The 16,907-nt window shown below is 44.8% G+C and overlaps 1 protein-coding gene across 2 annotated transcripts in view; it reads right to left on the reverse strand.

The window, feature by feature from the left end:
• AMOTL1 (angiomotin like 1) overlaps nt 1-16,907 on the reverse strand; it is a 73,138-nt gene that overhangs the window by 17,737 nt on the left and 38,494 nt on the right. For both annotated transcript variants that reach the window (XM_058045788.1, XM_058045789.1), the window contains 3 exons: nt 11,633-11,909; nt 7,449-7,593; nt 6,268-6,357 (listed from right to left, as the gene is read on the reverse strand). In XM_058045788.1, coding sequence (XP_057901771.1) covers nt 6,268-6,357; nt 7,449-7,593; nt 11,633-11,909 — 512 coding nt within the window. The remainder of the gene's footprint in view (nt 1-6,267; nt 6,358-7,448; nt 7,594-11,632; nt 11,910-16,907) is intronic.

Below are 16,907 nucleotides of genomic sequence, written 5' to 3' on the forward strand. Positions count from 1 at the left end.
AGAAACACTCTGGCTTGCACCAGGTACCCCTTTTTTACACAACACCCTGCATCAAGAGCTGCTGATAGCTGCCAGCTTCAATTCTGCTGCCTTATGTGCTGGCCAAGAAGCCTCAGCCCCATGTGAGGGCTGTGCCTCGAGCTTTTTATTTGCAAAGATGGAGATCATGACGCACAGAAAATTTGAAGAAGCCAAATAGTAAACACAAATCTGTGCTGGACAGGCTGAAAATGGAAAGAGGGGAAAACAGGAACAAAGAATATGATAGGAGGCCTCTGTACAGGCTTCCTCTGCCCATGCAAAGAAAAGGGAGGCTGTGGGAGTCATTTCAGGCCTATGGGGCTCTGGGTGACCTTCCAGACCTGCAGGACTTAAGGATCCAGTGGCCAGTGCTTCCCTTCTGTTAAGCATTAAGAGTGAGACTAAAGCACGTAGATAACCTCTGTGCTGAAAAATCATCCCTTTTTTGGGTAAGATTTAAAACAACATTAAAAAAATAAACAACCGGCTAAATTCAGTCTGTTCTGCTCACATCTTTGTCTCCAGCAACACATTGCAGGCCCACCATTGACTTTGCTGGCAAACTGCCTGGGGAAATGCTTGGCTCCATCTGCTTCTGCCCTGACAGTGCTGAGAAGCCATTTCTGGGAGCACAAGTGTCACAGGCCAATCACTGGTTCCCTGATGTCAGAACACAAACAGTTAATGACTGGAGTGAGCAGGGGATCGAGGTTTCTTTCAGTCACATCTGAAATTTCAAAATCTGGCCTTCGTTCTGAATGACAACAAATATAGATACTTGGAAGGCCTCCAGGAAGGAAAACTTCCTCCAAAAATTTATTTGGCATCAATTAAATGTTGTTTTGATTTTTGATTTTTTAAAACATAGCATTACATAATTTATTATTTTTTAACTGAAGTGAAAAGTTGTTTCAAAAACACTGAAACATGGGAAACCTGCCCCAAACATCCAGCCCACACCATCCAAATGTGGCCGCTCAAGCTGGAAGCCCAATCATCCACCTTCCCCCAAGCAGGGTCAGAAAACTTCTCATGGTCAAAGCCATTCCATTTTAGACCTGAACTACTCCCAGCAGAGCCACATTCTTCCTTAGTATGAGGTGGGATGAGAACAGGTTTAATTCACACACCATCAGCAGGTGTCTGCAGCGAGGTGAGATGGACGCAAGCTGAGCCATGCATACAAGGCAAAAGTGGACGAGGTGAGCCCAAACCCACCCACCTGTCCTCTCATTTATACCACCAGGAGAAACTCAGCACCTCATAAAAACTGCTGGTGCCAATACCATCATGCTGGTCACTGCAAAGCCCACAGGCAAAGCCTAGTGAGTGCTGTGGACACTGCACCACTGACTGCCACCATGAGCCATCTTGGGATGATGGTGGCCTTCCTCTTCCCTTGTTGGCATGGGATTTTATGTTAGACGTGCAGACCTCTTCCTTCAATGTGAAAATATTTACTTCAATCAGATTAGCCAGAAGGAACATTAGTATCTATTGTAGAAAAGTGTAAATCTGGGCAAATTATCAGGAAGCTAATGTCATTAGAGGGTGAGGAAGCTGGAAGATGAATGCTATTTCAGCCCTCCACTCCACCACCTCATGCTGGGACCACACATGCTCTGCTCTGGATTTGAAACCCGTGTTTCACGTTACACATGGGGATAACATAACAAAGCAGTGCTTGGGATCCTCATTTTCAATTTCCATTCATGGAAGTTGAAGTCCTCAGCCTACCCCGTTGCACTGTGCTTTCTATCCTGCCAAGAGGACTAATTATACACAAATACACAAAATAATCACCACTAGAAAGCTGGCAAGAAAAATTTCCTGAACAGCTCTCAACATTTCTCCATGTCAGCTTCATCCTGTAAAATTCTAGATGTACATTTTATAAGTTCTTTACTTGCATTCATTTTTAGTGATGAAGGACTTAGTTGAACATATCTTAAATTCTCTTCAAGTGCAAACAAAGTATCCTTAAAGTCTTAAAACACTGTTTTACTGCACTACCCTTGCATACACCCTTTTAACTAAAGATCTCTAATTAATAACTATTTCTGTGTTCTGCTGGGTCACTGCCATACCCCATTACAGAACAGCTCCCAAAAGACTTCACTGTTGCAGCTCACAGTTGTAATCTCACAGCTTTCTACAGACTGACTCTGACTGTTGTACCTCCACACACTGTGGATATTACACTTGTATTCCAGCTGGGTAGAGGAAAGGGGATGAAGCAAGGAGGCTGCTTCAGTACTTCTCAAACAGGCTTTCTGACTTGTCAGGCTGGGCAAGTGCATCAAAAGTAGACAAGTCTTGAATCTGCTTTGAAATGGAAACTTTAGACAAAAAGATACAGGCACGAGATGACACAGACTCAGTGTAACTCAGATGTGACTCCCACCTTAGCAAACATTACATCTGAGTATCAACTTATTTGACCATCTCAATACAACCCAAGCTGATTTTTGCCTTGCTCTGATGCTGCAGAGTGGCAACATGGACATATTTTAAAGACAGTCCTTGCTACTACAAAATGACCACTGCTGGCAGAAGAAAATATATCAAGTTACAGCAGCTGGAGACTAATTTGGCTGCAGGAGATTTCCTGCAAACAAGAGTGGTTCCCATAGCACATCCCTTGCAGCACTTCCAATAATTTCTCTTATGCAGGTTTTCATTTCCCAGTGGTGGCTCTTCACTCACAGCTGTCAATTCCACAGATGCCTTCCAGTGACCATGCCTTTCCTCGGTGAAACCTGAGGGACTTCTTTAGTCTCTTGTCACTCTTGCAGCTCCTGACATAGCAAGTGTGTGGAGGAGCTCTGTCATCTGCCATCACTGGTCACAGGTGTACACCATGGCAGCTGCTGCCAGTCACCCTTGGACCAGCTGATGTACCAGGATGGGGCACAAGAGTCACCTCTCCTGCTCACCTAGATCAAACTGTATCCCAGCCAACTCCAGCAGCCCAACCTTCCCAAACAGCCATGGCTGTGAGACAGGGGATCAAGAGCAGGATGGGCCCTCATGCTCCAACAGCCTCCCCAGATTGACTGACAGAAGGCATCTGAAAGGAGGACAGGACCTTGTTGCCAGCTCCAAAGACCTTTCAGCAGCTGGTATCCACCCCATATTAATAAGCAAAATAAATGAATTTGTATTTACACCAAGCAGCCAAATACGAGAAGGTTTTCCACAGCTTTACTAAATTCTCTACACATCAAATAGGGCCAGGTTGCCAGACATTTCCCTGCAGAAGGGCAGCAGAGCTACTGTCCATCTGTCCAAGCCTCACTCAGTCCTCTGCAGCTGTGGTTTGATGCTGATAAAGCTGGGCCAAAGGAGGCCTGGAGCAGCAATGCAGATTATTTCCTGATTATTTCCGGTCTGGAAATGGAAACACTTCTTTGCCTGGGATATTTGGGACAGAGATATATGCACAAGTTCATGGCACATGAACTGAACACTCCCACAAAGTGTAAGGCTTTATCAACACACTGCTAAAACTGTCCATGTATCCCCACTAACAGATGTGGAGCCATGTGGATGGGCACAATCTGTCTCAGACACCTGGAAAAACAGTGCTCCCACAGTTCAGAAATCCCAAAAAAACACACAGAATTCTCACACTCCATCAAAATATATTTTTCTCAAGATATGAGGATAATAAGCTGCACTGTAAGCTTTCTCTCAGCCCTATGTCCTTGAAACCATGCTAAATCATCCTGCTTCTTCCTTTCCACAGCATCTCTCAGCCTCCTCCTAAGTGTCTCTTCTCTTGCCTGTATGGGCCTATATGCCTCCATCAGTCACTGCTTCACGGCTTTCCTTAAAAAAACCCTTTCCTTAAAAAACCATAATTATCTTTTAACTAATATGGTGTGATTATTTTCCAGCCCTGCCTAGCACTCAATTCTTAGAGGCATGTGGCCTGGCTTTGTCTATTATAATTGCAAAGAATAAGATTTTTTTGTCACCTGTAGTCTCCATCTCAGAGTACATGACTGCTCTGCACTGTTGCACTGCTGATGGAAAGCTCTGTGAGGAACTGAGAAATGATCCTTGAACATCCTTCCTTGTCAGATTTCTTTTTCTGGGAGTCTTTCTCAATACTGGAGTTTTACCATAAAAAAAAATGCTATGCAGTATTACCAGCCTCAATAATCTTATCTTTCTTCAGCTCGTCACCAGAGTGGCTTAAAAACGACAACTTTTAGGAAACTGTGGATGTTGGAGTCTTCTTATATAACTTGGGTCATGTTTCCCATCTGTCCTCCATAAACATAGGGACTAGAAATCTGCTTTTGCTTTCCTAATGAAAATTTAGATTCGCATTTACTAACCTGCATTTACTTAATAACCTGCCACTCTTTGGAATAAAACCAAAACATCACCTTCACAACAAACCTTCTTCTCTTCTTCTAAAATGGCTATTTCAATCTCAGTGTATTTAAAGCAGCTAAAACTCAGTTTCCTTCTTCTCAGTTTTCTGCCTGTGCTTCCTGTTAAAAGACATGAGGAAGATAAAAACTGTGCTTGCAAAAACCCCCAGGTGAGCAATGAGGTGCAGCCGAACCCCAGCCACAGTCTGCCCCAGTGGAAGACTCAGACACACACGAACATCAGGGTATAAATGCAGTCAGCAAAAGAGGATTTCCAAGCAGAACCTTTTATGGACTCTGAGAGGGGTGTTTGTTAGGCAGACACCCTGATATCGAGGTCAGCACTGTGCATGTCCCAGCAGCCCAAAGAACATGACTGAAGAGACCTGCTTTACATGTGCCCATTTTTCTATTCTTGGAAGCACTCTGCATTGCATTAGTAACATTTAGCTCGCTGGCCTAGCCAGGAGACACTCCAAGCATCCAGACCTTCTTATGTGACAGGATCCAAAAAGCTATATTTGTTTGTAAGCTGTGAATTGATGGCAGCAATATGCTGAGTGCACAGCACAAAGTTGCACTGCTAGATATTTACCAGCAGAAGCACAGAGCATGTTTATGTACTGGAAAAGAACTCAAACCGAGTCCATCCTGGGTATTTAACTCCTCCTTGTAGCTAACAGCATATGGCAACACTGCCAGGCTGTCTCTACATGAAGAGAGCAGATCCCGGTCTCCAATTTCTACTGAGCAGCTTATCCCATCTGAACTCTTCCCGAGGATGACAAGATTTATACAGCAATGCCATTTCCTTAAGAGATCATCCCATTGCATTTGCAGCACTATCTGCACACCTTTATGCCATTTGCTAATACGGCAAAGCTAACGTGTCATGGAAAAGATCACTGGATTCTCTTCTGGTTTGTGCACACGTGTACCAAACAATCAGCTGTGCTGGCATCATTGCTGCTGGTGGGAGCCAGGAGAAGGCTTTCCAGCATTTGGAGCAGCTGCTGGACATTGCAGGGCTGGTGGTGAGACATGTTGAATAGTACCAAACTCTGCAATGGAGGTGGATGGTTCTGCACTGCAGTTGCAGCTCATCTTCCAAGGAAGCTCTCGATGCGATAAAACAGAAGGATGAGCTGTAAATAGCAATGAGCTTCACTGGGATTTCAGCTCACAAGACACTGCACAGCTTCCAGGTGGCTGAAGATGCTTAAGATACGAAAGAAGCCACACACTGCCACACAGCATCCCGCTGCTCAGGTTGGATAGTCACACACACATCAGTGCATGGCAAGGAAATCAGCAGCACTATGGCCAGTCTTTATGGGAGACTGGGAACGGATGCTTCCATAGCAAGAGAAGCTCTTGCTTCTTTGTCACTTTGACAAATCTTTGTCACTTCAGTCCTTGGTAAAAAGCATGGCTGAGCTCTGCTCTTTCTGCTGTTAGTCAAACCATGGCACTGATAACTAGTCAGCAGAGCTCATTCTGAGCTTCTCCCAGCCAAGACAAGAATCTGGCTCCTCTAAAAAGCATGCATCTTTAGAGATTATCTCTGCAAGCAACACTTCACAATTTCAGATAAATATTTATCAAAAATAAGCTAAGTTGTGTTACCATTAACTCCCACTGCTTGGTTCTGGTGCTCAGAGAGAAAAAACCCTACCCCAAACAATCCAGTCTGCAGCTTAAACAAGACTGTGTGATGAATTAGCTGAGTAAAACCAAGCCACAAGCAGAATAACAATTAATAGCAAAGTATTCACCTCCACTCCACTATGTATACATGTGTGCATGTATATATGCATATATATATATCTGCATCTTCCAAACAGATCAGCACAGTACTCACTCTGAGTGGCATAAAGGCCCTCTGTTGCCTTATCCTCGTGCCCATCGAAGTCTCGGCTGGCCAGCTGCCTATTGGCTGTCTCCAGTCGTTCTGCAAAAAACAGGAAATACTTCAAGTATAAATATATGTATATAAAATTGTAGGCCAACCAAGAAAATAAGATGCATGCCAGCAGAGAAGTATAAATAGACTCTCTGAAGGAGGATATTAAAATGGAGGCTGACACATACATAAAAGATGAGGCCTTTGACCTCTTCCATGAAGCTGTGTTATTCAGATTCACAGAAACTGGAAGAAAGTCTCTGCCATTCACAGCTGACATGCCCAGGCAATCATGTCTCACACTACTCAAAATGCACAAGGCATTTGCAATCTGAATTACCCAACTGTGTAAGGAGATGGCTGCTTTCCTGCAGTGAAGAGCTGCCCCTGGTGCAGCAAGACATCCTGGGGAACAGGAGCCCCCAGCCCAGTGACACCACTCCTTGAGGATGCCCTGGGAAAGAAGGCATTTTCTGCAGCCAAGGACAGCTTTCCCTGGAAAAGTCCTGCCTTCAGAAACTTCCCCCCTCAAAAAAGACAATGTGTCCCACTTACATCATTGCAAAAAATGTAAGTCAGCTTGAAAAAGGCACCTCACTGCAGGAGCAGTGAGTACCCAAGTAGGCCCCATAGGGAACCTGGATGGGCGACAGTTACCCAACATATCATCCATTTGCTTTCTCAAAAGGATACACCCTCAAATTTAAGTTTTTTAAAAAAGAGATAACCTTTGATACTGGGCTACCGACCTGTGAAGGCATTGATCTTGGAGATTTATGGGTAACACAGCACTGTTCTACATTACAATTTGCTCTTTAGCTCTTTAGGAGTGGGCAGGTGTCTCAGTTTGAGATAACAGGATACTGTGACTGGTGGCCTCGCTGTCAAATCCATATTTTCAAGTGTTAAACACAAAGTCACCATCTGGAGCCAATTCTTACACTTTGCCAGAAGGTATTTTTGCCACCAGGAGGGTGACAGCAGTTTTGTCTAATGCCAATGAGGAAGGCCTTATTTCTCATGATGTGTACCTAAATATTGTGTGAAGCCACTCCTCTAAAGCCTGCTGCTCTGGAGCTTGTTAGTGAAACACCATGCCAACCAAAGGGTGAAAAAAAACACAAGCAACTGTAACGTACCACGGAGATCCCTGTTGAAGTCATGAAGTCTCCTAATTTCTCCTTCGAGTTTGTTTCTCATGGCTTTGTCCAGGGACTCCCTCTTAGTGGTGGTCTTCACCAAACCTTCATAAGCTTCTGAAATCCTCTGAATCTCAATCTCAAACTGAAAGGAGAGAGAGTTCTCGTTAAAGCCCTGCAGGAATGTATCCCATTCCAGTGTTTGCCCAGCACATTCCAAGAACACAAGGGGTCAGGCAATGCTCATGTCCAGTGTCACGCCAGCCACCAACTCTGCAATGACTGATCTCCCTGGCAGACAATGGCACAAAGCCCCAGCAATGCTGGTGGTTCCTGCACTGGGGACCCCCATAAACACCCTGTGGGGCAGCTCATCATGTCACAACACCCCAGGACACCCCACTGGCTGCTCCCAAAAAAGCTTGAGGTGGGCTAGACTTGATGGAACTGCTTGGTTGCCTTTGGTCTATGACCAAGGTGACTGTTTTAATGCCACCCAAGAGGAGAAAAAACAAGAAATGGTGTACTTGTGTGGGCTGTATTCTCTCCTAGAAAGGGTGTAGGAGGCAACATTTATTGTTCAACAGGTCCCTGATCCAGAACTTATCTCTGAGTTCTGAATGTCACTGAAAGTATTTTAGACTCAGCTCTGGCCTCCGGTCACTTTTAAACTACTGTGATCCATTCCTTTCCATCCTTGACTGAAGACTGCTTTATACAAGAGAAACTCTCTGTAACAAACAGAACCAATTGTTTTGGGTTTTTAATCTTCTTAACTTCACCTTCTTGAAATCTGGCAAACTGCAGGCAAGGTATGCAGAGGAATCCCTTAGTGGTGAACTTGCATTTTAAGACCTAAGCCCAGCAGACTGACAGAAGAATAGTCCTGAGTAGAGTTTTGCTGTTCAGCTCAATCCATCCAACTCTTTTAATAAGATAATATCATGTTAAGTGATGCAGCTTTGGTTGAATTATTGCTGCAGAGATGATCATTGCTGATGTGGGAATCTGTTCCTGCATGCCTGGCCCTTGTGTTTGTGGAGAAAGGCTTGATAATGTGCACAGGCTGGAAAACCAAAAGACACACATGGCCTCCCACGTACCTTTCTATATCTGGTGCTTTTCTGGTCTCTTGAGTCATGGGTGGGACAGATTCATGATTTTTGAAGCCAGGGTGCAAGCTCACCTCCGCTTGCTGAAGAGCTAGGTTCCTCTCAGTAAGCTTCAGGCATGATTTTCCAGCTGCAGTACTTGCAGAATGAGAGCTCCAGGGACACTGGAGCTGTCACCCCTCTCTGGGTGTGTAGGCTCCCACAGTGAGGCTCCAGCAGCCTGGACCACTCTGTGGAGACACAGCCCGTGGGCAGGCAGCACCTCCAAACCATGCACCAAGGAAAGCCTGGCAGAGCCATGAAGGGGAAACCTGATTACCTTCCCCAATTTCTGCTTCCAGCTTGTTCACAAGCACAAAAGCTGAAACAAGTGGGGAGATTCAGACTAGCCATGAGAAAGCATTTCTTTACTGAGTGGGTGGTCAAACCCTGGAACAGGTTTCCCTAGAGAGATTGTCCATGCCTCCAGCCTTTCAGTGCTTTAGAGGCATATGAACAATGTCCTTAGCAAGATGCTTATTTAGTTTGGTTCTCTCTGAATTGTTCAGGGAGTTGGTGAGCCACTGTCTGCAGGAGAAGATGCTTTCTCCAGACAGCTCCTACCACAGTAGAGTAGATTTGCCAGCACAAAAGTGGCTTTCCACAGCCTAACAGTCTGGCCCAATGCAGCTGGTTATCACAAGGGCTCTACTTGGCCCTCTACATGCTGGTATTTCCCAAAACACATCACCACACCGCCTGCAGCCCTGGAGGCAAAAACTTCCTGTAGCAAGTGCTCCATCAGCACAAAATTAAAGGAGAGCAGAAGAACAGCCATAAATTGTGTTGGTGTTTCTCAACAGCTCTGGGATTTCCTTCTCCTTCTTCCATGGAGGAAAAAAAACCAATTCAGCCTTTTCTCTGCCTGGTAGCTCCTGGAGCCAACCCACTCAAACAACCCACACATGTGGCATGGGGAAGAGCCAGCCCAGCCTAGCAATTAAACTTCAGCAGTTAACACTACTCAGAAAAGAGAAAATCATCCAAAAAGCTCAAAATGAAATGCACACAATTCCTCTTCCAACTTTTTTTAGGTAAGAAAAAAAGGCAACTCATCAAACAGCAGCGGGACTCATATCAGCACCTTGTACGTCTCTAGAAAAAAGTCCGTTCACACAAAACTGAGAACATGACAACCCTCAGAACTGAGCTGTTTGTGCAAATGCCCAGGGAGTCCTACAAGTCAGGCTGACTTTCTCCAACTTCTTCCCCTATTCTGTAATGAATAAAAGTGATGGGAAGGTCATCCTACCTAGAATAAAATTGTTATCCACAAACAAGAAGTACTCATTCCTGACCTTTCCACTTGCAACAGGAGGGAAGAGTTTTCACATCCAAAGTACATAATTTAACTCAATCACATTTTCAGAGGCAATGTTTGTGGGAACTGAGGAAGACCTGCCCTGACCTTGTGTTCAAACACGGCAAAAGCAGCATGGGAGGGATACCATGTGTTAGAGATTTGGTTTCCTGAAGAAAGAATGCACTTGAGTACGTGTTTCACTTTAATACTCTGCTTACATTCCCCCAAAGTCAATGGGACTCAAGTCCACACTTTATTGACTGAAGAAAGACTTCAGCCCATGCTTGAATACCTTTCTGTTGGTGTCTGATGCAATAGACTTGCAGGGCATCCAAGATAAAGAGAGAACCATTTCTAAGGGTGAAAGAAACTAGAATATTTATAGGGCATTACACTTAAATACCTTTTACTGAACAATGCAGCTTCTGTAAAATTAATAGCTGGAATATTTCTTTTTGCCCACAAAGGCCACAGGAAGTCAGCAATAAAGTTTTTGCAGATTTCTTCATGAATAGTTAACACTGCTGCAAAATTTTTTCTAACTAAGTTTAGGAAATTCTGGGAATAAACTCAACTCATCTTGTTGCAGAGGAGGCAGAAAGGACAGCAGCCACAAAACACTTGGCCTTTTTCCTAATCTGTTTCTTTTTCCTAATCTGTTTGAACAGATTGTCACAAATTTCTCCCAAAGCTAAGGAGAAGCTTCTCCCTAAGCTGGGACATGGTCTCTGTGAGCTGCTTCTTCTTCTCTGAAGGGCGTCTCCCTGATCCACACAGCATACAAAAAAAATTGAGCTCCCATATAGACTCCTAAATTCAGAGAGAAAAGACCTGCAGTCTAAGCTCATTTGTGTATAAGCGGTGGGAAGACATAAATGAAATAGTAGTACAGGGTCCTAAGTAAGTTACTAGGTCTGAACTCTTAGGACCCAAAGCCAGCAGATCTGGTGAGCATCTCTGATTTGCCTTCAGTGAGCCTCAGTTTTAAGAAACTTCTACTTCATTAGATCCAACTCTTCATCTTCTCACCCCAGGCAGTGCGCAAGACATCACCCTCCTGCACTGAAAAAACCTGCATATTTATAGAAAAGAGCATGCAGGATCTCTTAGAAAAATGGGTTTCAAGTAAAATCTTTATCAAATGGTCCTTTCAGATAAGGGGACAGTGCTTTTAGAACCAAAATGTTCAAATGGATAACTAATATCAGTTCTTAGAGGACTGGAGAAGTAACTGAAAGCCTCTAAGGCAACCCAGTTCATCAATTTCATAACAATGGACAACCCCACTGGCGGCTGTTACACTTCCTAAGAGTGTGGAGCACCACATGAGCTTATTGTGGCAGGCAAGAATGCTTGGGAGAAAAAAGAACGTGCTCTTCATATGGTTCTCACCTGCATCTCTAACCCCTGTGCAGATGGTGCAGGACCCTGCTGCACCAGGAACATACTGCCCATGGGAGACTTCCACGGAAAGCTCCAGTGAGGTCAGCATGGAAGATGGAAGGGGAAAATACCCAGTTGAGAGATACCTGATGGACTGCTCTGTTTCATCCTGAAGACAGTAGAGCCCACAAGGCTCTACTGTGAGACCACCATGGAGAGGCAGTAATTAGAAGCAGCCAGTGGTGCATCCCCACTACAGTGACGCAACTATGAAGAACAGTGTCCAAAGGCAGAAGCACCAAGATGTTATCCTGGCCAGGGATAACCATCCCAATCTCTAGACCTACCTTCTGCAGCTTGTCTGCCTTCTCATAGTAGCCCTCCAGCTCCTGCCGCAGCACGTGGTTCTCCTCGGAGAGCATCTCCACCATCTGCTGCGCCCGCTCCACGATGGCAAAGGCGTCGGGTGTCAGCTGCTGGCCCGGCAGCGTCGGGGTCTGGGCAGCCACGGGGGCCGGCAGTGGGGGCAAGGAGCCTGGGAGCAGAGGGCCAGCGGTGGCCTGCGAGGACATGGGGCTGTGCTGCTGGGCCGGCGGCGGCGGGAAGGGCGGCGGGCATTGTCGGCTGTGGGAAAACACACATGGGAGAAGTGTCAGAGCCGCACGCCCTCGAAATGCTTACGGGAGCTTTCACCTAGTGGCTGCATGGTTTATTAATAGTGTTCTAACTGGAAAGTCACGACTCCTAAATGCCAACAATCGCAGCAGAGACTGGGTAAATTGCCTTCTTGCCTGCTCTTGACAGTGACATACACGTCTGGTATGAGCGCATAAAGGAAGCACTGACTCAAAACCAGCATTTTTGCCTAGGTGTGCAGCTAATACTTCAGCAGCCACCAGCCTCTTCCTGCCTCCCCTTCCCACCAACACCATGGCTGAGAAGCATAAGCTGGCAGGCTTGAAGAAAACACAAGGGATGCATTACTCACCCTTCGAACACCACTCCCTGCCCAGAGCAAGACCAGTGGATCAGCTGAGCTGGGAGGCAAGAAGAAGTGATGTGAGCAAAGCAGCATCCCTGAGTGGCTAGAGCAAGTAGAAGAGGAAGTGCTGCTGCAGAACTGCTAGAGGCAGCCCCATTCAATCACAGCGAGCCATGAAAGCCATCCTCCAGTAGGAGACCTCATTGTGTCACTTTCCCATTAAGGGCATCTATCACTCACCAGACTCATATCAGGGAAAAATAAGCAGTAAGCTGGTAGTGGATCTGCTTGTAAGCTAGGCTTGCTGTCAGCAGGCAGCTCTTTAATACACCCGAATCATAATTTGCAGTGGCTGGAAGATAATCCAGGAGGATGTCTCAGCAGTGAGGGTAAGGCTGGAGCTGACAGCCAGCTGGGATCAGAGTCCCTCACCCGACCCATCTCCATCCCTCCCTCCACTGCACAGGCAGCCCTCAAAGCCTCGGCCATGGGAAGCAGTCCCCGGCAAAATCTCACTGTGCACAGGCTGAGCCACTTCTCAGCCCTGATGCCAAAGTTCTGAAATTTCTACACTGATCTTGTTAAAGAGACTCACCCTAGACCACGTGGTACCTCAGGCCCAGTTTGGCTGGAAAATAAGTTGGCGGCTGGACCCCACCTGAAGTCTGCAATCAAACACCTTCTGGATTTGTATTTTAAAGTAACCACAAGCTATTAGGCCTGCTGTGGATACCATTACCTTTATTTCTGTACTCTACACACAGCACAAGACATAATGAATGCACATATTTACCCCACTGGCACTCAAAGAACCATGAATGCTTTTTCTTAGACAGTCAATTTTGTGCTATATAAGTACATAGTAATTATGGTTACTGCTGTCTTCAGCACCTACACAGCTTCTCAAAATAGGATTTTCAAAAGCCTTCAGTGTTGGCCTAATTCTATTGACAATAACCCACCACTTTGTTTGACTGCAGCAGAACAAAGCTGAAAAGTGAAGGCAATTTTAAAATCCTGCCCTAGAAAATGAACAGCACTGCTCTAACAAACTTGTCCCTGCCAAGCCACACGACAGCAAAGAAAGCCAGCAATTCAGCCTTAATCTTCTGTCCAAACTAGTGAAAGCAAATCTGCAGGCCCTCAGACACAGCACACACACAGTCCCACACTCCCATCCCAGCTTTGCCCAAGGCATCCACTCTGGCACAGAAAGGTACTGAAATGGAGGAAACACTGAACACAAGTACACTGCTAACTTGGTCAGAAGTACAGACCAGCGTCCCTGGGAAGAAGATCCCAGCAGAGCTTCATGCAGCCAGCAGTGAGGAAAGCTGTGCTGAGCTCAGTCTGACATTGAGATGGCTTTGACCGGCCTAGCACAGACATGCTCTAAGGCTGTGTCTCTCCTGTAAATTAAACATCCACAGAGACAGCTCATGAGCACAGGAAAGAGGCCATTTTCCCTGGCAGCTCCCAGGGCCAGAAGGGTTTGCTCTCAGTCCCAGGCATATAAGCTCTCTGGCAGAGGTGCAGGCTAATAACTAAGGAGCTAGATGTCTACTGAAAGAGGATAAAAGACAGGAAGCCAGGGAGGTGCTGCATGGAGGTGCTGTATGACACTTCACAACAAAATATACAGGAATGAATAGAATCACAGAATCACTTGGGTTGGAAATGATCTTTAAAAGCCATCTAGTCCAACCACCCTGCCACAGGCTCACACACCTTCCACTACATGAGGCTTCTCAGGGCTCCAACCAACCGGGCCTTGAACACTTCCCATGACAGAGCATCCAGAACTTCTCTGGGCAACCTCTTGCAGTGCCTCACCACCCTCAGCATAAAAACTTGCTTCCTTATGTCTAATCTAAATCTACCCTCTTCCAGTTCAAAGCTATCTCCTTTTATCCCATCTCTACAGGCCTTGGTAGAACTGTCCTGCTCCAGCTTTCTTATAAGTCCTCATTAAGTTTTAGAAGGCTGCAGTAAGATCTCTCTGGAGCCTTCTCTTCTCCAGGCTGAACAACTCCAACTCTCAGTCTGTCTTCACAGAAGAGGTGCTCCAGCCCTCTGATCATGGGCATAGTTCTCACACCATCCCCACAGTCCCCTTTTCCTTCTGGTGCTCCAGTGTGCAAACCTGGCAAGGGACCTGATGCCCATTGTGGGACTTGAATAATCTTTTGCTCAAAAATCTGAACAATAAATAACATCATGAGTGAGGGATGTCACTCCCAGTGCAAAAGATGTTCCACAAGTGAATGTGAACTCAGACAAGCATGCAACACCTCCTCAATGCTGCTGACAGCCAGTTTGTGCTCACATATTTTACCACAGCAATTAATTCAGTTAAATGTGAGCTTGTTTGTCTTTACCAAAAGAAAAGGCACCACTGGTTTTGTGAAAGTAAAAACCCAACTGTGTGGATACAGTTACACTCCTACAAAGACACTTAGTAGTAGAAAATTTGGAAGATTTGCTGCAGATACAGATTTTCTCACTTCTTTATGGGAATAGCGTAGAGCAATAGAATTAAATTGATCTCTGAATCTAAACCAGTGGAGATACAGCAATCTTTCTTTTTCATTATGAAGCACAGCAATCTTTAGATTGCTTTAGACCTTTGCATGAACTTTTGACACTGTACTTTTGGGAAATCTTAGCCTTCCATCAATTTCATCTTTTCTTGTCACTTTAGTCTGTCTAGCTTTACACTACAGAGGAAGGAAAGACCACAGAGATTCTATTTTCTTGAACTGCAAATGATTTTCTGAGATACTAAAGATTTACACCCTGTAGCAGCTGCCAGCCACCAGTCTCAGCAGCCATGGTCACAGGAGAGATTCTCCAGCGTTTTCCAGCTCAGAAACTGAACAGGTACAACTGACTTTATAACTCTTGAAGCACAGCTATTCAATAAAATTAATGTTTCTAACTTTCTTTTTACTTGTTTAATCTGTCCCAATTTAGTTCTGACTTAGCCAACTGCAAAATCTCTGAGTACATATGTAATAAAATAAACACAACAATTCACATTAACAAATCAGCATTTGCAAAAATAGGAATGTTATAACAGCAGCTTAGCTCCTATCCAAATTCTCATGTAAAGCTCCAAAGAAACGCAGCAATCAGGATTATCCTGAGGTCCTTTGGGCTTAGTAAAGAATGACATTCTCACAATGCTTTTACTGTATTCTAAATGTTGCTCTTACTCTGCATTAGAGCAGGTTAAAATCTTTCAGCCAAACATTCTAGTTAACAATCATCCTTCTTAAAGCATGCAGCAATGGAACATTATGAGTTTTGGCTATCTCTGCAATATTTCAGCTACATTTCTATTAAAAACATATTTTCTGTTGGCATTATTGTAGATGTAGGGCCCCCATAAGCTTCTGCAATGTATTGTAAAGAAGGGAAAAAAGAAAAAAAATTAAGGAAAACAGCTTTTTTAATTAAGAGCACCAGCAGGGCATGAGGCTTTCAAGGGCTGCTGTGCAGGGGTCACCAAGCACTCTCTTTCTTTTCAGAGATACAGCATGCATAATAGCTTACTATCTATAGCTTGCAATACAATGTCTTCAGCAAAATACTTGACAATGGACCTCACTTTCATAAGAAATTCCTCAAGATGTTGGGGCTGCCCAAGCCCCCAGATTTAGGCAACGTCTTAATAGTCCTCTTATACTGGACCACCTGGGAGTAAGAATTACCAAGACAGAGAAATTTGGGGAGAATTTGTAACTTTATGTAGAAATAAAAAACCTGGAAAGGAAAATTAATGATAAAGTCCACTTGCTGTTGATGACCAGGAAATCATAAATACAACAGAGTTGTTGTTGGATAAAGCAGTGCAGTATTAGTAAATGAAAATGCCTGTAAATGTTCTGGAAAGGAAATTCCACCTCAGCCTTGCTACAGTGAAGCTCTCCTCTCTTCAGGGATGGAAAGGGGCCAGTAGAGGAAGGACTTTGTTTCCAACACACCGTGGCATTTACATTCATAATTAAAATGCCCTCCTCTAACCTATTTAGCTCATCTTTCTCTGAATGCTGGGCCTTCCTCTGCCTCTAGGGCAGACTGGCCTATTTCATCCTTCAAAGACTCTCCCAAGGAACTTTATCTCACAACTTCATGCATCTTCTGTGGATGCTCTGGATGAGTCAGCGATGAGAATAAGGCGTTTCTGGGGTGCAGTTCTTTGAAGTTGCCTCAGGCTTTTACCTTACAATGAGAGTAAAAAAAAAGTGTGTGAAATGTGCTTATTCCTGCCCATTGACTGGGAGCCTTCAGCCAGGATACTAACCTCAGACCAGGTGTCTACCTGATTTCATTATGATTTCAGCAGTCACAAAGTAGACTTCAAACACTATTCTATCTCACTGGGAATAACATGGAAGAAACAGTATTATGACCATGAAGGAAAAAAACAGGATCATGGCAAAGTCAGGAAGCCCAGTCTGATGGTCATGGTGCAAGGAAACACAATTATAGATCCATCACTAAATGGTGACACAGAAAGAAATGGGAGAACATTTGCCAAAGCCCAGACATGGCCCTCATAGATGGAATCAGCAATAGTTGCAGTGTTTGTTTCAAAAAACACTCTGCAGACTTGGACTCACATCTCTCGAATTCAC

Source organism: Melospiza georgiana, chromosome 2 (genome assembly GCF_028018845.1).
Source record: "Melospiza georgiana isolate bMelGeo1 chromosome 2, bMelGeo1.pri, whole genome shotgun sequence".
NCBI lineage: Eukaryota > Metazoa > Chordata > Aves > Passeriformes > Passerellidae > Melospiza > Melospiza georgiana.